We start from the raw sequence: 19,680 nt of genomic DNA, 5'->3' as shown, positions 1-19,680 counted from the left end.
ACTTTGACACACATTTTGGATTTTGGAAAACAACTGGTCACTTGACTCGTGAATGTTAATCGGAAAGAACATTTAAAAGTAAGATATAAACCAACCACACAACCTTCCTTTATAAACTTTGGCGTCTTTTTGTGATTTCATGCGAGAAAGAATTTCGGGGTCCACTTTTCTGACTCCCAATCATCGGACTGTTCATACTAGTGGTGATTTTCAGCCGTAAAAGTGTTCGCCTTTTGCGGATGTGTAAAAAAACCACATTTTGTGCATTGGTGCTGTGTGTAATATTTTGTGTGACTTGTTTCGTGCATGGGATGAAAATGACAGGAACAACTTATGTGTACTCCGTCGTGTCCGATGTACACAACCATTTTTGTTTTCGTCTTTTCTCGGGAACGGTAAGACATTAGGTTGGTTTCCTTTCGACTAGAAGGTTGAAATAGTATAAGCAAACAATCCAAAGCATGAAATTGTCCGGGATTTCAGGACGCAGTGTCTTTTGGAGAGTGGGGATGGTGACTTGGCTACAACCATACGTATGAGACACGAGCAAACTCACATGTCAAATCATACACAGGATATATCAACAACACGGGACGAGCATTGGAAAGGGACTTTTCAACCTTTCATACCAATATTATATCATTTGCATTTGGCTTTTAACTTGCAGTTGATCGTTTCTGACTAGTGGTAAATTGACATTACTGGATGAACCTTTACAGAGGTGATGTTGGGGTATATATTGGGTATCAATGCCCCTCATTTCAGTTCCCCAGACTAACTTGATAATTCCATTTCCTTGTTGCAATAAAATCGAGACTTCATCCAAGTTTCTTTACCTCTAGTGAGTTTACTTGCGCATGGCTCGCTTCTTCTACTGCAGTTTTCGGGCCATTTTCTCCCATCTCTTCTTAGGAGTCGTCTTCGAACGTTTCCCGAACGCAAACCAACTAGATTGATTCCTCGTGGTCCAAGAAGTTAAAATACCGAATTTCGTGGAGAAAGTTAAACTTGGGTTCGGTGACAGTTTAGGTTTGTGCACAAGTCTATTGGAAAGTCGCCCTATTATAGCATTAGAAGAAATAATAATTATTATTATTTATTATAATGAAAGGTCTGGTTCTTACTGACTATTTTTGTTTGTTTACATTTTTACGATATAAATTATTGTATCCACCAACTGATTTTGAATGATATACATGTTCTTTTTTTTGGGGGGGGGGGGAAGAATTTTCGTAAAACGTGTGGCTCCCATTTTCCCCAAGGGCGGATTCAGAACACTTTTTTTTTGGGGGGGGGAGGGGACAAACGAAATTGTTCCCCCAAAAAGTGGGTCCAAAATCTACGGCGTTGGGTTCAGGGCCCGCTTAAGGACCCTGATTTTTTTTTCTTTTTGTGATTCTAGATGCTCTGTGGTGCGATCTGAGGCAATTTCTGACCACTTTAACCAATTTGTTTCGGAGGAAAAGATGGTGTTGTACGCAGTGCCTGCTATTATTGCGACATCACTCAAAAAAGAAAGAAAAGAAATGATTTGCATGATGTGAACTTTGTGCTTCCTGCGCAAAGGCAACTTTTAATACGTTTACCCCTGTGGGCTTTGAACGGACAAGACCGATACTATATACGGCTGTCCATTCTCTCGTTGTTGTAGGAAGCATGGCCCGGACAGGGGTGTTTCTCTTTGCAGCACACATCGTCAATGGACATGATTATTCATAAGAATATAACGATGACGTTACACCACTGCTATCACTCAGTCATGCGTAGGGCATTTCAAAGAACGGCTTTCGTCGTGCTGCCACAATGCCCTAGTGGATAGTGGAATGAACTATGTATCGCAAGATCTTTGGTTCGAGCCCATGCTCATTTTCATAAAATAGTTTCGTTGCTTGGAATAGGTTTAATTGAACGGAAACACTACGACAACCTTAGTGTTTGCAATCCACACGGAGGGCCAAAATATTCATGTTAGGGTGTGTGAAATGTGCTATTCATAAGATGGAATCTTGCTTCGGGGTTAAGTAAACCAAATTAGGTTTTGCCCTTCACCGACGGTGATTAGTTAATACACAATGAATGCTGAAAAAAATACACCCGGCTATGCTTCTGATGTATATCACGTGGGAGGGCAACCACCCGATAAAAACCCAGAAATATTCTGGTAACAGAAATCGTGTTATTTGCGGGACAGACATATTCATCACTGTATTGTAATATAATATTGTAGTTAAACGTCAGTACTCAGCCAGTGTACAAGAAAACAAGCGTTTAAGAAAACAACGAAAGAAAGTCATTTCAAAAGACGTGTCAAGTGACACATATTTGGAAATGTCTGTGAATTCACTCCCATGCGTTTGTCTGTTGTCGTTGGTTTGCAGTTTGTTGAATCTGTGAAAGGTACAAATACCGGCCGAATGAGAATCAGGTCCCGAAATGACTCAATGCTTATTTTGGGATTGTGTCACCACGAGAGGGCGCAATGCGATATATGACTGAACAACCTTCAAATAGAAATCGAGATACGACAGATTGTGTGTATTTGTATTTGTTTTCTCGAAATATACAGCATCCACAGAGCTCAAGCTTCATCAGCTTAAGTAATTAGACACCGTCCTTGGCTTTGGAGCCCTATTAATGTTAGTTCAAATGAAAACACTGCACATATTTTGAGTGATCTACTCTGCCTTTCAACGAAATTAATTGTCTGCTCCTTTTATTTAGACTTGTCAGTTCGGGCGTTTCATTCACAGTGCACCACCAAGGGTTTCCCACGGAGAGTTGATTTTTCCCAGGGCATTGTGTGAGACGGTCGACAAATTCACAGCGCGGGCTATTTGAAATTGCTAGTCTTTCCTGTCAGTAGTTTCTTAAGCGTATGATTTGAGTATCTGTTTGCCATTTTCTTTTCCTTTTTATCAGTATGAATTTTTTTGTGTAAGGCGGCTTAAAGCTTTGTCCCAATCCGAAACAAATTAACTCAAATGTCTTCTGATACTCTTTTAACAAATTGGCCGTGCTTTGCCGACCGCAAACTTGGACCGTCCGTGGCAAATTCTTGGTGGCGTACTGCATTGCGTAACGATCGAATTCCCATCTGCTTGGTCGTAAAACATTAACCTTTGTTTGGGCCCCAATTTCATCAAAACTGCACAGAACTATGATCTCACAGTCCTGTACAATAATCGAGAACCATTTGGTCACAAACCATTTGGCTACGCACTCCATCCACAGATTTGCGCACCCAACATTTTGCCTTAGTCTTCAACATTATGAAGCTGGCGCAGAACTTGGAAGAAGAATGTTACGATATGCAGGAATGCCTATTCTGCATATCACGAAGAGAGTACAGATTAAGCCGTTCTGGAATTTCCTTTCTAATAAAAATGCGTCAATGAGGCAGACAAAAGTGCTTATTAATTAGCTGCCAAGCTATTTTATTGACTAACTATTGCATTTCTTTAAAGGTTACAACGCAAAAGAGAAAAGACATAATTTAAGATCCCAGATTTTGGCCTAAAGCGTGATACAACTGTTTGCAAATAAATCAAAGACGTTTGTAACACGAGTGTGCCGAATAATCCAATTTGTCTCCGGAGATTTCTAAATAAACTTGCATAATTATTACAAACATTTAGTGGCGTTTAGAAGACATGTTTTTTTTTTATTTGGAACTATTTTTTTTTTTAAATATATGTCTAAATTTATCGATATTTTTTTCTCATCATCAAGACCACTGAGAATAATGGTAATTGAAAACATGAACCATTTTAAATTTCCTGACGGATTAGGGGAACTAAACTTGCTAAAAGTTGTTTAGTGAGATTTTCTGCAACTTTGGCACATCTAGAGGTGGATTATTTCTTTTAAGCATGTGCTGATTGCTTGCATTCATTTTTTTTTCCAAATTAGTTAACCGTTGGCATGACCATGAGGTCAGTTTGTTTTTGTACAAGCTAGTAGATTAAAAATTGATTCAGATTCGGAAGGTGGTTAATCGTTTCACTCAACGATAAACGCGGCAATCATAAAAGGAAATCAACCATTAACAGCAAACAAATACAGAAAGTCTAAATATATTGCTAACTACGGCTTGCTAATGATAACGAAATATGCAGTTGTCCGTTGTCGGAACCCGTACCATTGTCGTCTTTTCCAAGTGGCACGAACCTTTTGACAGCAAGAAAAACAAACCAACAAATAAACGGCGTTAATAGGCTTTGGAATGCAAGCATGGATGTAAGTTGTTGTAGAAATTCCAACATAAATTCTTTGAAACCTAAACCATGCAAAAATAAATACATGATATTCTCCGTGAGGAGACTTTATTTGGATTTAGCACCCACGTGAGACTATCATGTGAGAGCCACCGTTTTGGACGTTATAGTAGCGTGCTCGATCGACCGTACCGTACATGCACATTGCATAATGCTAAAAGTGCATGTTCTGCGGTGTCTTCCACGGTCAATATCATGTTTTGCTCCAAGAAAAACATCGGCTATACCCCAAAACATTGAGCAGAAAATAAAAGACGATGGAAGAGTCATAAATATGATATGTGCCTCAAACACCTTGAAGAGTTGTGAGTATTTTCCCTGGATTTCGGAAGTGGGCGTTTTTATTACTTGGGTCTTATGACAGTTTATTTACTATAGACTGCAAACGAAGACGTCCAATATGACTCGCGCGCAGACAACTACGGTAATTTCTGATCAAAGAAAGGACGTGTTCATTCAGCAAAACGAAACAATAATCACATACTTTTCCTCTGAGAATTGTTTTCGTTTTGCTGAAAGAACACTTACCTTTTGGCAAATTGAAAAGTACGAAGAGATCTGAATATGTATTGTACTAAAGGAAAGCTATATTGACTGGGCTTTCATATCCTAGAGTTTGAAAGTGAAACAGTCTAAACTTCGTTGAAATACTGGTCCTGCCATTTGGGATGCTTTTGTTTTTACTCACCCTGTACATTGCCAGACTAGCAGATATTTCCATTCAATCACTGCATTCTTTGATCACAGAGACTCTATTCGAGCTTCTTACCTCCAGTTAGTTTACTTGCGCATGGCTCTCTTCTTCTGCTCTACTTTTCGGGACAGTTTCTCCCATCTCTTCTTAGGAGCCCTCTTCGAATTGCCACCAAAGATATCTATAAACACAATAAAGTTGGAGTCAGTTTGGGCAGAGACATTTTTGTGAAATGCCTTTCAGGGTAATCCCTATTAGAAGTAGAAAACGCCAGTGAAATGTGACTATTTCCACTGAAAAAAAAAATCAAAAAACAAAAAGCAAGGTGACTCCTTCATAAATTTGGTCAACTGGATGCAACCGAATATCGTGGCCCTTATGAAAAGGTTTTAGTTGTAGGATAGAACTATTAGTGTGTGTATCAATGGAGACTTAACCCTATCAGGACAAGGGTCACGATCTGCCACGCTATTAAACTCTTTATACAATAAAGTGGCGTAAGCATAAGGGGGCGGTGCCATCTTGGTTCTGTATAGCCCAGGAACACTTTTGTCAATCGGTATGAATTGCCGTGAACGATTTAAACTTTCAAATGAGTCCGGAGGTTCAATAGTCCAAAACAAAAATTAGGTTCACTTTTTCGAAGGTTCATTTTTTTCCGACTTTTGAAACTGTGCACTAACGAACCTGCGAACTAAGAACCATTCGGACTAAAGAACCTTCGGACTATCGAACCTTCAGAATATCGGTCTGTAACTATAGGTACTTTTTGTACTTGTACGGACCACCGCTAAAACAAATTTCATGCAAATCAGTTTAGAGCTTTTTGAGTTATCTTGTTAACAGACAAAGCAACCAGCAAACCAACCCTATCCGATGAAAAGATAACCTCCCTGGCGGAGGCAATACATTTATTGAACAGATTTAAGGGGTTCTTCTTTCATTCGATTGGTACTTGTACCAAGGACGACCCCTGAAACAAATCGCATGTAAATCTGTGGTAAACCTTTGAGTCATCGTGTTAACAGACAGACAGACCAACAAATAACCAACCAACAAACTAACCAAATCCGATGAAAACCAGACCTCCTTTCCGCATGTAATAAAGCTATTGAAAAAAAAAAGATTCGAAGTGTTCTTACAGCAGATTATGTTATTCTCGTCTTCGCCACCGCTGCAGTCCATCTCGCTATCGCACAAGTCGGCAAAACCGATGCACTCTTCGCTGTAAAGGCAGGAAAACTCACCCATCGGACAAGGACCCGAGTTATAGCCGGGAGTAGCATACATGGCAGAGGAGCCGGCTGAAATGATATATAGGAGCAAGTCGATCAACCGGCATTAGAAGAGCTAAACATTAAACAATGTAACAAACATTTGCTGGTTTCTCTTAAAGGGAATATACAACATTTGCAAACATCGAAAAATAAAACTACCAAGTTTTTACGAAATACCTTACTAGGATGTTGGTTAATGACAGTCTCAAGCATCTTGTAAAATTATGGCACCTGGTGTGAAGTCATTTTCAAGAAAATGGTATTTTTGTATACATTTCCAACGGTGGTCGGCCGACCAGCGTTGGAAAAACCTAACTATTTTTCAACTACTGCTCCAAATTGACCATTTTTTTACAGTCCAAAATTTGTTTGCTATTGGTTACATGTTCATGAACGGGTGCAGGCCAGCTAGATTGGTTCCATTGCCTTACAATTTTCCATCATCTATAAATTGATCCATTTTATCTTTTGTGGAGTCGGGGAACCAGACAACTTGAACATTTTTGATTTTCTTGGTTTTTCCAACCTTTTCGAACACAAAACTTAAAAAATGTCAGTGTAACAATATTTGATCTATTATACTAACCCCTCAAATAGTTCATTTCTGAAAATTACAGCAAAAACCAATGATGTACATTCCCTTTAAGGGCGCATCCAGAACATATTTTTTTGGTGGGGGTTGGCAACAACACATTTTGGATGCTAGATACTCTGTGGTTCGATCTGAGGAAATGTCGGACCACTTTAACCATTTGTTTTTTAGCAAAAGATGGTGGTGTACGCTGTGCCTGAAATGAGTTCTTTGTTGTTGTTGTTTTTTTTTTGGGGGGGGGGGGGGCATGGCCCCTGTTGGCCCCTGATCCGTCCTTGGTTTTACTATGCGAACAATCCTTAGTTTTCACGAAGTTAAGAAATGCTATGTTTGAAAATGTTGCTCGTCGTACTGGGAATGTTTTTGAAAGTGAATTCTTGACCTTGGTTCCCTTTTCACGATGTTGTACTTCATTTTGCGACTGTTAACCCTAATCAAAACTGTCTCAAAAACTGGTTTTTGGAAAATGTAATGCACTGCGTGGACCGTGCAAGTTCACACAAGTGTCTCAACACCCTATACATTGTGTGGACATCTTGGCATCGCATCAGTAAACTTAATATACAGGGTGAGTAAAAAAAAAAAAAACACGAAACGAAACCCAAATGTCAGGACCATTGTTTTAGTGAAGCTCTGCATGTAGCACTTTCAAAATATTGGATATGAAAGCCGAATTCATAAGCTTTTTTTAGTACAAGAATTATTCAAACCACTTATGTACTTTTTCAGTTACGGCATTTTAAAACACAACCACCGTTTTAAAGTTCTGTCCACGGATCACAAAAAAGTGTTCTTTCAGCAAAACGAAATAGTTCACACGGGGATGTATGTGAATTGTTTTCGTTTTGCTGAAAGAACGTGTTTTTTTGTGATCCGTGAAAAGAACTTTAAAACGGTGCTTGTGTTTGAAATTACATGTGATTTGAATGATTTTTGTACTAAACTAAAGCTTATGAATTTGGCTTTCATATCCTAGCTTTTGAAGGTGCTTTATGCAGAACTTCACTAAAACAATAGTACCAGGCCCGAAATTTGGATCTCGATTTTTACTCAGCCTGTACACGACGATTATGAACTCTTTGCACTTACTGCAATCAGCCTCGTCCTCTCCTTCACTGCAATCGTCCCAGTTGTCACACTGCCAATAGCTGGGGATACATGATCCATCGTTGCAGGTGAACTGATATGAGCTGCAGCCTTCACCTTAAACCAGACGAATAAGAGTTCAGATGTTTATCAAAGGTGGACCGGTTCAAACAAAACCAATTCTGCAAAATATCGGGTTGAAAGGTCTAATGAATTTGAATGTGCATGCCTCTTATTTGCAGGGTAGAGTACTATCTGTCGATGGAGGCGCTGTTCAAACCCGACAATTATGCACACAAAGGGCCATTATATGGTGCTTTTCAGGGCGATACATGTACGACATTCTGAAAAAGGCACAAAAAACGGCAGATGCCACAAAAAAGGGCACCACTTCTTTTTTTAAAAGGGCACTTGCTCAGAAAAAAAGGGCACTTCGTAAAAAAAGGGCACTTTTTACATATTATTGGGGGAGGGGCCGGGTAAGCCCCTTGAAAAAAAAGGGCATTTCAATGGAAAAACACAGTCTTTACAAAACATTGGGAAATCCCCCCCCCCCCACCCGCTGGCTACGCCTATGACGAGCATCATGTGTGACCTCACACCTCCGGTTGCGTGACCACCACTTCCGTGACAGACATCAGACAGACAGACAGACAGAAAGACAGACAGACAACGTAGGATGTTTTAATATAGGATTCTTACTTGAAGTGGGGCAGTTCAACTCGTCCTCTGCACCACTGCAGTCATCTATGTTGTCGCATTGCCAATAGCCAGGGATGCACCATCCATTGTTGCAGGTGAACTGGTCTGAGCTGCATGGTGGAAGTGGCGCTTATACAAAAAAAAATAAAAATGATAACAATAATAGTTCAACTCGTCCTCACCACCATTGCAATCGTCCATGTAATCACATTGCCAGGAGCCGGAATTGCACCATCGGCAGTTTCCATGTGTTTTTCATTTTGCCTTTGAAGGTGCCTTCACGTGGGACAATGTTGACGTTATTTTGCTTTATTCTTACCTGCAGTTGGGCAGTTGAACTCGTCCTCTCCACCACTGCAGTCATCATAGTTATCGCATTGCCAATAGCCGGGGATGCACCATCCATCGTTGCAGGTGAACTGGTCGAAGCTGCAGCCTGGGCCTCAAATCAAAATAAAAGCCCGATATTCAATTTGCATGGTCTACATGTGGTTGGTGTGGTCTAGTTCCCAGACCCACACCTTTAACATGTAAAAAAGCCTGATACTGCTTTTGCATCAACTACATCGGCTGGTCATCCACTCAAAATACATAATAGGACAGTCTATCTATTGGTATTGATGGAGAGCCCCTCATGTAAGTCGTGTTATGAAAGGTTGAATACACACCGTTTTAAACACATTTTTTTCTGCACAACTTTGCTCTTCGTCACATTGTGCAGCACGCACCACGGGCGCGCCAATCTCAATAATATGATATTTTTTTAACACTACCTGCGAGAGGTATATGCAATACACTTGACACTAGAGCTGTTTCTTAAAACATGAGGTATAATGTTGAAAAGTGTTTGAAATAGTGTATTTTGGACTTGTTTTGATTTTTGACAGAAACATATGCATGAACAGGAATATATCCGTGCTTAGCCGAAACAAGTATAAAATCGGCCAGGGGCTGATCGGGGATAATAGCTAAGGCTAGTGAGCGATTCCCATTACAGGGCGCCACCAGGAGGCAAAGAAGGCAACAATTGATAATGCGCACTTTATACATGTATTCCGCTTTGCACAAGAACTCCGCAGTTTGGACGTGTTTATTATCCTTTGCCTGTGCTTTCATGTGGTGCAATGTTGACAAAAAACTTCTGTATTCTTACTTCCAGTGGGGCAGTTCAACTCGTCCTCTCCATCCATGCAGTCAGGCATGTAGTCACATTGCCAGGAGCCCGGCCTTTAACCTAATCAAGCCTGATACTGATTTTGCATCAACTACATCGGTTGGTCATCAACTCTTACTTAATACATAATATGACACATATTGACATTGATGGGGAAACACATTTTTTTCCAGCACAACTTGTCTCTACGCCACATTGCGCAGCACGCACAACGGGCACGCCGATCCCAACAAAATGATTTTCTTAAGCACTACGCGCGAGAGATATATTTGCAATATACATGGCAATAGGGGTGTTTCTTAAAACATGAGGAACAATGTTGGAAAAAAAGTGGTTTAAAAGTGTGAATTTCAGACCTCTTTTTGATCTTTGAGGAGTCGCGTACGCGTAGCCGAGCGGTTAGAGAGTGGAGCTATGGAGTGGAAGGTTGGCGGTTCGAATCGCAGTCGGACCTAAGACTGGAAAACTCTCTCTCACGACCCGATAGTAAAATGGCTAACTGAACCGTTCAGGGAAGGTAAGACGGCGAGAGGAGAGGACTGGGCACCGCCACTCATTATGCCGTGCCCAAGACACAGTGGACCTCTAACATCCCACTGCCCCTACGGCCAGTAATGGCTATGGGACCCTAAACTTTTGCTTTACTTTTTGACTTTTGACATTAAGGTATGTATGAACGGGAACATATCAGAAAAAAAAAGGCTATGGGGAGGGTTGCGGATAATAACTACTGAGCTATTTCCATTACAGGGCGCCACCAGGAGGCAGAGAAGGGAACAATTAATAATGCGCACTAGAAGCTCTATTCCGTTTTGCACGAGAACTCTCCAGTTTGGAGGTGTTTATTATAATCATTTGCATGTGCTTTCATATCATGTGGGACAATGGTGACAAAAAAACACGTCGTTATTCTTACTTCCAGTGGGGCAGTTGAACTCGTCCTCTCCACCCATGCAGTCATTCATGTAGTCACATTGCCAGGAGGCGGGGATGCACCATCCATTGTTGCAGGTGAACTGGTCTGAGCTGCAGGGTAGAGGTGGGGCTAAAACCGGGAGAAAAAAACCTGATAATCATTTTGCATCGACTCAGTGGTTGGTGTAGTCTGATTCCCTGATCAGATGATTCTGACTGTTTCTGACCAATCTTATTGGTCAGGTGATTGAAAATGCAATGGATCGAAAAGAGGGGTGCGCTAGCCGCTTCAATCCCAACGCTTGCTGAGAGCAAAACGTACCGACCAATTAGCATTACAGTGCTTTATTCTCACCTGCAGTTGGGCAGTTGAACTCATCTTCTCCACCACTGCAGTCATCCCAGTTATCGCATTGCCAATAGCCAGGGATGCACCATCCATCGTTGCAGGTGAACTGGCCGGAGCTGCAACCTGGGCCTCAAAATCAAAATAACAGCCCGATATTCATTTTGCATCGACTACAGTGGTTGGTGTAGCCTAGTTCACATCGGCTGGTCAAAAAATCATTATACATAATAATACAGTTTACCTATTGGTATCGTTTGGGAGCCCGTTGTGTGGGTCGTGTTAAACGGTTGATGAAACACCTACTGGTTTAAAGCACATTTGTTTTCCGCACAAGTTTGCTCTGCGCCACATTGCGCAGCATTCACCACGAGTGCGCCAATCTCAATTAAACGATTTTTTTAGCACTATACTCGAGAGGAATGTGCAAAAGACATGGCACTAGGGGTGTTTCACAAACCTGAGGAAATAATGTTTGGGAAAAAGAAACAGTTTGAAAAGTGTGAATTTTGGACTTGTTTTCACTTTTGACAGACAGGTAAGTACTAACGGGAATTTATCTGTGCTTGGCCGAAGCAAGAACGTGTAGAATCGGTTTGGGGGCTGATCGCGGATAAAGGCTTCTGAGCGATTCCCATTACAGGGCGCCACCAGGAGGCAGAGAAAGGAACAATTGATAATGCGCTCTTTATAACTGTAATCGGTTTTGCACAAGAACTCTGCAGTTTGGACGTGTTTGTTGTTATCCTGTGCATGTGCTTTTATGTCGGACAATTCTGACAAAAACACTTCTTAATTCTTACTTCCAGTGGGGCAGTTGAACTCGTCCTCTCCATCCATGCAGTCATTCATGTAGTCACATTGCCAGGAGGCGGGGATGCACCATCCATTGTTGCAGGTGAACTGGTCTGAGCTGCAGGGTAGAGGTGGGGCTAAAACCGGGAGAAAAAAACCTGATAATCATTTTGCATCGACTCAGTGGTTGGTGTAGTCTGATTCCCTGATCAGATGATTCTGACTGTTTCTGACCAATCTTATTGGTCAGGTGATTGAAAATGCAATGGATCGAAAAGAGGGCTGCGCTAGCCACTTCAATCCTAACGCTTGCTGAGAGCAAGGTACCGAGCAATTCGCATAACAGTGCTTTATCCTCACCTGCAGTTGGGCAGTTGAACTCATCTTCTCCACCACTGCAGTCATCCCAGTTATCGCATTGCCAATAGCCAGGGATGCACCATCCATCGTTGCAGGTAAACTGGCCGGAGCTGCAACCTGGGCCTCAAATCAAAATAACAGCCCGATATTCATTTTGCATCGACTACAGTGGTTGGTGTAGCCTAGTTCACATCGGCTGGTCAAAAACTCATTATACATAATAATACAGTTTACCTATTGGTATCGTTTGGGAGCCCGTTGTGTGGGTCGTGTTAAACGGTTGATGAAACACCTACTGGTTTAAAGCGCATTTGTTTTCCGCACAAGTTTGCTCTGCGCCACATTGCGCAGCATTCACCACGAGTGCGCAAATCTCAATTAAACGATTTTTTTAGCACTATACTCGAGAGGAATATGCAAAAGACATGGCACTAGGGGTGTTTCACAAACCTGAGGAAATAATGTTTGGGAAAAAGAAACAGTTTGAAAAGTGTGAATTTTGGACTTGTTTTCACTTTTGAAAGACAGGTAAGTACTAACGGGAATTTATCTGTGCTTGGCCGAAGCAAGAACGTGTAGAATCGGCTTGGGGGCTGATCGCGGATAAAGGCTTCTGAGCGATTCCCATTACAGGGCGCCACCAGGAGGCAGAGAAAGGAACAATTGATAATGTGAACTTTATAATTGTAATCGGTTTTGCACAAGAACTCTGCAGTTTGGACGTGTTTATTGTTATCCTGTGCATGTGCTTTTATGTCGGACAATTCTGACAAAAAACTTCTTCATTCTTACTTCCAGTGGGGCAGTTGAACTCGTCCTCTCCATCCATGCAGTCATTCATGTAGTCGCATTGCCAGGAAGCGGGGATGCACCATCCATTGTTGCAGGTAAACTGGTCTGAGCTGCAGGGTGGAGGTGGCGCTTATACCAAAAAAAAAAAGACACTGGGGCATAAGCAAGAAACAACAAGCCCAATAATCATTTTTTATTGACTGCAGGGGTTGGTGTAGTCTAGTTCCCAGACAAAGGCCTCAAACCAGGAAAAAAACATGATACACATTCTGCATCAACTACATTGGTTGGTCATCAAACATCAACAGCGTCTAAGGCAGTTCACCAATTGGAATTGGTTGAGAGCCCGTCACATCGGTTGTGTTAGGTTTTTGATGAAACACCTATCGGTGTAAACCACATGTTTGCTGCACCAATGCGTTCTGCGCCACATCGCACAGTACGCAAATCTCAATGAAATGGAGAGATTTAAGCACTAGGCGCGCGGAGTATATGCAGTAGACATGGGCCCCATTTCACGGCGCTGCTCAGCAAAAAAAATGCTTAGCATAAAAAAGTCTGGCTTATAGAAGTTTGCCATCCTTAACTCCACGTGAATTTCATGCTATAGCAAACAACAGCTGAATACTATTCACCAGCAATATACATCACATTGAGTTTTGGCTGGTAGTGGTAACCTGCTTTTATAAGCCAGACTTTTTTTGCGCAAAGCAATTTGTTGTGGTGAGCAGCGCCGTGAAATTGGCTCATGGCATGAGGTTTTTTTTTCACAAAACATGAGGTGACAATGTTGAAAATAAATCTGTGCTTGGAATAAATCTGTGCTTGGCAAAAACAAGTATATATACAAACGGCTTGGGGCCTAGTCGCGGATAATGGCCTACCGAGCGCTTCGCATTACAGTGCGCCACTAGGAGGCAGAGACGAGGACAATTGATATATGCCCAACTTATAATTGTATTGCGTTTTGCACGAGAACTCTGCCGTTTTTGACGTGTATATTATTTTTCCTTTGCATGTGTTTTCATGTAGGACACTGTTGACCAACATTTTTGTTTTATTCTTACCCATAGTGGGGCAGTTCAACTCGTCCTCTCCATCCATGCAGTCATCATAGTTGTCACATTGCCAATAGCCAGGGATGCACCATCCATTGTTGCAGGCGAACTGGTCTGAGCTGCAGGATGGCGGGGGGTCTTAAACCAGAAAAAAAAAAACGGATAGGGCCCTAATCAGTGGCGTATCAAGCGGGGGCGGATTTATTTGACAATTCTTTTGTTGAGCAATGATTTAAATACATGTTTATAGAGTTCTTCTGACATAAATCCCACCAAAGAAAACCATTTCAACAACAGTTACAATGCGCCGTGATAATGTCCATATAATATGTAGTATGCATAGAATGGTCAGTTTCGAAGAGCTCCCCCCCCCCCCCCGCTTTTTGATTTTACAGAGGTAATTAATGAAACAGACCATTGTAATTTTTTAAAAATTTATTCTTACTTGAGGGGCAGTTGAACTCGTCCTCTCCACCACTGCAGTCATTCATGCCGTCACATTGCCAATAGTCAGGGATGCACCATCCATCGTTGCAGGTGAACTGGTCGGAGCTGCAGTCTGAAACTGATTTAAAAAAAACAGAAAATACAGGTTGATACTCATTGTGCATTGACAGGGGTGGCGGAACGCTTTTCAAACTGGGGATGGAACCCCCCAAAAGGTGTACATGTCAAGAAAACAATGCACCTTCCGTCGGTGTGAAAACGAGAGCCGTTCGGCCTCCGCAAGGCCAGGTCAAAAACACAGTTTTTTTTTTCTTTTGTCTTCTTCTTTTTTTTGGGGGGGGGGTTGGTGCGAAAACAAAAAAAGAAAATGGTCCTACAAAAGTGGGCCCACAAATTCACGGCATGGGCCCCTAAAAAGTACTTACGGGTACTTTTTCGTGCTATATCTGAGGCAAGTTATGACCACTTTAACCATTTTTTTTGTTAAAGATAATGGTTTACGTAGTGGCTGAGTTTTTGAGACCTTTTTTTTCATGGGGGCATGGCCCATTCTTTCGTATTTTCGCTTCACTTAGATTAATTGTATCGTATTGTTCATTCAATTGGCAATCATTTCATTAATTGCCAAACACATTTATCATCTTTTCAAGACTTCCTATATGTCCGTATGTCAAATGACCAGATGCGTAAAACCCACACGAAATTGAAAGTCTGAAAATGAAACTGGTCAGAAAAAAAAAATCGGAAATTGACCGGGAAAACCTAAATTACCTTGGCGGCTTTGATGACGCAACTTGAGCGCCCTCTTTGATGGTTTTGCCATGCATAACCCTGAAACATAATGACACAAAAGTTGAACTGGTTGGCAGTTTGATTTGTAGTCGTCTTGCTACCAAATTACAAGTAAACTGTTACGTTGTCCGACAAATTAGTTCTGAGCGATGTATCTAGGGTGTATTGCAATGCAATATCGGCACTGCATAATGACAATCAAATCATAACCATTTTAATAATAATTTTCATTGAGAACATTTTAGCATACACTTTCTGTACCGATAACAAAAGCTTCTTATAATCTCCTCAATTGCTGTTTCCCTTTTTGTCAAAGAAGAATCTCCAAAATACGAAATAGACGAGTGTCAGAACTTTTGTTTTAACGAATTTTTGCATGTAGCACTTCAAATCCAGGATTTGAAAGCCAAATTCATGAGTATTCTTTTAGTATCACAATTGTTCAAATCAATCATGTACTTTTCAAGTTACTCAAATTTACACACACCCGCCGTGTTGAAGTTCTGTCCACGGATCACAGAAAAGGTGTGGGTTCTTGCAATAAAAAGAGAACAACTTACACACATCCCTATGTGATTTGTTTTCGCTTTGTTGAAAAAAAAACACTTACAATGATTGTTGTACCGAAGGAAAGCTTAGAAATTGGGCTTTCATATCTTAGATTGTGAAAGTGCTACATGCAGATCTTCGCTAAAGCAATCTTGGGTCGCGATATTTAGAGTTCATTTTTTTTTACTCACCATATATTGGAAACAAAAAGCCAAGGAATAAAAATACTTCCAAATTTCATTTAATTTTCGGTAATAATAACAATACATGTCATTTCAGCTATATTTTGAATTCCTAAACTTCTTATACCTGATAAAGCAAACGGTTCGAGTAAAATATATGTAATTGAATCGAAAACCAAAATGAAATGACCAAGTTAACCATCTTCTGCACTGCGTGTTCCCAAAACGCATCCGTCCAACTGTTCTGAAAATAACTACAAAAACCGGGAATCTTATTAGCTGTTTCGGTGACTCACCGAAACAGCTATTGTTTTCGTTAAGATTTTTTTTTTTCTTTTTTTTTCTTTTTTTTTTTTTTCTCCTTTTTCAGACTTTTTCTCCATAGGTTTAACACACGTTTCTTCCACCAGTCCACTTTGCCACTTTTTCAAATCCGATTGATTTCAGACTTGATACATACTCAGACCACCACCCACAGATGGTCCTAGAAGAAATTCGTGACCGTGACGTCATCAGGTGTCGGGTTACGTCACATTAAAGATGCATTTTTCCACATATGTTTTGTACACGTTTTAAAACACTCCACTTTGGCCTCTTCGTAAATCCGATCGACCTCAGACTTGATACATACTTAGACCACCACCCACAGATGGTCCTAGAAGAAATTCGTGATCGTGACGTCATCTGGTGTTGGGTTACGTCACATTAAAGACGCATTTTTATCCATAGGGTTTGTACACGTTATAAAACACTCCACTTTGGCACTTCTGTAAATCCGATCGACGTCAGACTTGGTACACACATAGAATACCACCCACAGATGGTCCTAGGAGAAATTTGTGATCTTGACGTCATCAGGTGTTGGATTACGTCACATTAAAGATGCATTTTTCCCCATAGGGTTTGTACACGTTTAAAACATTCTACTTTGGCACTTTCGTAAATCTGATCGACGTTAGACTTGGTACACACTTAGACTACCACCTACAGATGGTCCTAGAAGAAATTCGTGATCGTGACATCATCAGGTGTAAGGTTACTTCACATTAAAGATGCATTTTTTCCCATAAGGTTTGTACACGTTTTTCTTCAAATCATACTTTGGCACTATATGTCTGATTGACTTTTCACTTGGCAGATGACACTCGAAGTGACTTCATCAAGTGTTCATCACGTGCACAGAGTATTTCAAATATCCGAAACAGCTTGTGTTTGTCCACAAACACATTTCTAGTTTTGATTGTCTTTGGTTGTGCGCATACTTTAACGGCCTTAGCCTCGTCCCCTATAAATTTCATTTCATTTAAGTCACGCATCACTGTATCACTGATGTTATTTGTACACTATTCTTCAAAATATAATCGTCGGGTTTGAACAGCGCCCCCCCCCCCCCCCCTTGAAAGTATGGTACGAGCCTCTCCCCCTCCCCACACACATACCTATTGATTTAACGAGGCCTGGTGTCCGGACAAAACAACATTTCTACATGTCAGCAATGATTTGCTTAAGAACAAAAAACCTGCAAAAGTTACCCTGAGTTCCAGTTGTAACACAAGCGTTTGCAACAACATATTAAGCTGAAGTTCGGAATATACCTAGATGATATATGTGTTCAACTACTCGTGAAATAACATCCTGAGGGATTCCTAGAAAGTTAGATATATACATTGATCTTCCCAACCAATAAAGTACGGTCAACATACCATAAGCAGTATTGACGTTTCGGCATCGATGACGGCTATTATTTTTCACTGCCATGAAGTTTAGAATTTCAATTCTTCCTTAATGGTTTAACATTTCAATCATACTGAGCATATTTTCTGAGAAACACAACGCTCTAAAAGCTAAATTTTAAGGGTGCATGAATGTCTGTTCTGTTATAGAGTCCAAGTACGTTTTCGGAATAACTCTTTTTAACAACGGCGAAGCTCAGGACTTTGCAACCACACGGCTGAGTAAATACTTAAGAGGATGTCCCTTCTCACTATTACTGTACAATTATAAGGCTGAAAAAATGTCCTACGTGTTAGCAGCCAGTTGTAAACTAAACCATATTCGTTGGCAACTTACCAATCAGTAAAGCTCCGAAGAGCACAGCGCAGACAAGGCGTGTAGCTTGCATGGTGAGTTCGCGAGCTCCGTGTAGATGCGGCTTGGCGTCAAACACCGAAACCCGCTCAATGTTTTATAAGATTTCTGGCACAGTTTGTCACGAACGTTTGAGCAACATTGTGTACTTTTGATTTCATTCGAATCCATCATTTTTATCTTGCGTGTCCCTTCCTTGTTTGGAAACTCGACCAAAAGGTAAATGACAAATATTGGTTTGACGTGTCTCTCGTGTTTTTTTTCTTTTTTGTTAAATGGAGCTTTCAAACAAAACATCTGCACATCTCTACTTGTGCTTACTTTTACTTTAAATCCGAGTTATAGCTTTTAGTCTCTCTGTGTGTAATTGTGTCAATGTTTATGTTTCAAACGAAAATATTGAAATAAACAGTTGATCAGAATTATGTATGTACATTTAAAACGAAATTTGCTGTGCCCGCATTTTTGGTTAACTGTTATCTATTTGCTTAAGCCTGCCAGTTACGAAAAAGAAACAAAATGAAAAACAAAGTATAAAACTCTACTGCAGCTGGCGAAACTATTTGTTGCAAATTAACTTTTCTTCTTGTGGTTGGCGTGATGCTCAGGGATAATAAACAGATCAACCCCGTCCACTGCACAGCTGCACATCAATTGGTAACCCAAGTTTTACTTATAAAACAACTTACTTCGACACGCATTATTTGTGAGTCTTTCGATTCAACCCCAGAGTTAATTTGCTAAAATTATTTTTCTCCATCAATGAGACGTCTGAAATTCATTTGTACAAACATTTCATTCAGTTTAAATAACGCACAGAGAAACTGTGAGTACGTAATAGTCGAGAGAAGGGGTCAGACTAGACTTGGTGCCAAGTCGGTTATTGTTCATGTACGTACGGTACCGGTTACTGGTTCCACGCTCACAAAGCTCACAAAATATCACTGCAATATGCGTAGCCCATAAAAGTTAGTCATTGATCAAAATTTGTAAGACAGAGATCAGTGGCGTAGCCTCGTTCCTAGAACAAATGATGCTGACTATTGATGTTCAATAACCGACTTGACGAAAACGTTTTCTATTTTGTACACAACATATGGGAGTATTTTGAGTCGCTAACACATTCTATGCAAGCACTCTGATTGGTTCAGATTCCAGCGTGTATTCTAGGCCGCTACGAAAGGTCATTCTCATTACTTCGAGGGTTTGTGTTTTGTGTTGTATCACATTCAAAAATTCATTATAGGGCATACACGACTCAGATAAATCAAGTTTATCACAACGATACATTCTATTTCTATACACTATTGACCAAGGTGAGGGAATTGGCCGTTAAAACGTCGCCCGATCTGCAAACATGTCCCGACGTATTGAGAAGAACTCCTCATGTAACGGAATGAACGAATCCTCATTTGCATTGATGTGCACCATTGGATCTCACCGCATAGATCACTGCATATGTATTGCGCTGCACAGATATATGAATATCGTTCAGAGAACGTACCCGTCAAGTCGTTAGATATGTCGCAACCCATCTGATTACGTACTAGTCTTATA

At 40.8% G+C, this 19,680-nt stretch overlaps 1 protein-coding gene across 1 annotated transcript; it reads right to left on the bottom strand.

The window, feature by feature from the left end:
• Window positions 1-3,805: 3,805 nt before the first annotated feature.
• Window positions 3,806-18,180, bottom strand: LOC119725967 (very low-density lipoprotein receptor-like). The gene is made up of 15 exons (XM_038197593.1): window positions 18,106-18,180; window positions 15,284-15,343; window positions 14,511-14,630; window positions 14,075-14,203; window positions 13,008-13,136; window positions 12,216-12,338; window positions 11,864-11,992; window positions 11,070-11,192; window positions 10,716-10,844; window positions 8,945-9,067; window positions 8,626-8,754; window positions 7,927-8,040; window positions 6,111-6,272; window positions 5,044-5,149; window positions 3,806-4,167 (listed from the first exon to the last, which is right to left on the bottom strand). Exons 1-14 carry the CDS (start codon window positions 18,155-18,157, stop codon window positions 5,055-5,057), a joined length of 1,617 nt encoding a protein of 538 aa, XP_038053521.1. The 5' UTR covers window positions 18,158-18,180; the 3' UTR covers window positions 3,806-4,167; window positions 5,044-5,054.
• Window positions 18,181-19,680: the final 1,500 nt, after the last annotated feature.

This window comes from Patiria miniata, unplaced genomic scaffold, assembly GCF_015706575.1.
Source record: "Patiria miniata isolate m_02_andy unplaced genomic scaffold, ASM1570657v1 HiC_scaffold_19, whole genome shotgun sequence".
Lineage (NCBI taxonomy): Eukaryota > Metazoa > Echinodermata > Asteroidea > Valvatida > Asterinidae > Patiria > Patiria miniata.
This window is presented reverse-complemented; position numbering and strand designations above follow the sequence as displayed.

What these genes read in the sequence shown, in the direction of transcription:
- LOC119725967 (XM_038197593.1), bottom strand. Translation starts at nt 18,157, where the DNA reads ATGCAAGCTACACGCCTTGTCTGCGCTGTGCTCTTCGGAGCTTTACTG. An exon ending in GCGTCATCAAAGCCGCCAAG is followed by an intron (nt 14,631 to 15,283) that starts GTAATTTAGGTT and finishes TTTTTAAATCAG; the next exon opens with TTTCAGACTGCAGCTCCGAC. An exon ending in GTTCAACTGCCCAACTGCAG is followed by an intron (nt 10,845 to 11,069) that starts GTGAGAATAAAG and finishes TCCCGGTTTTAG; the next exon opens with CCCCACCTCTACCCTGCAGC.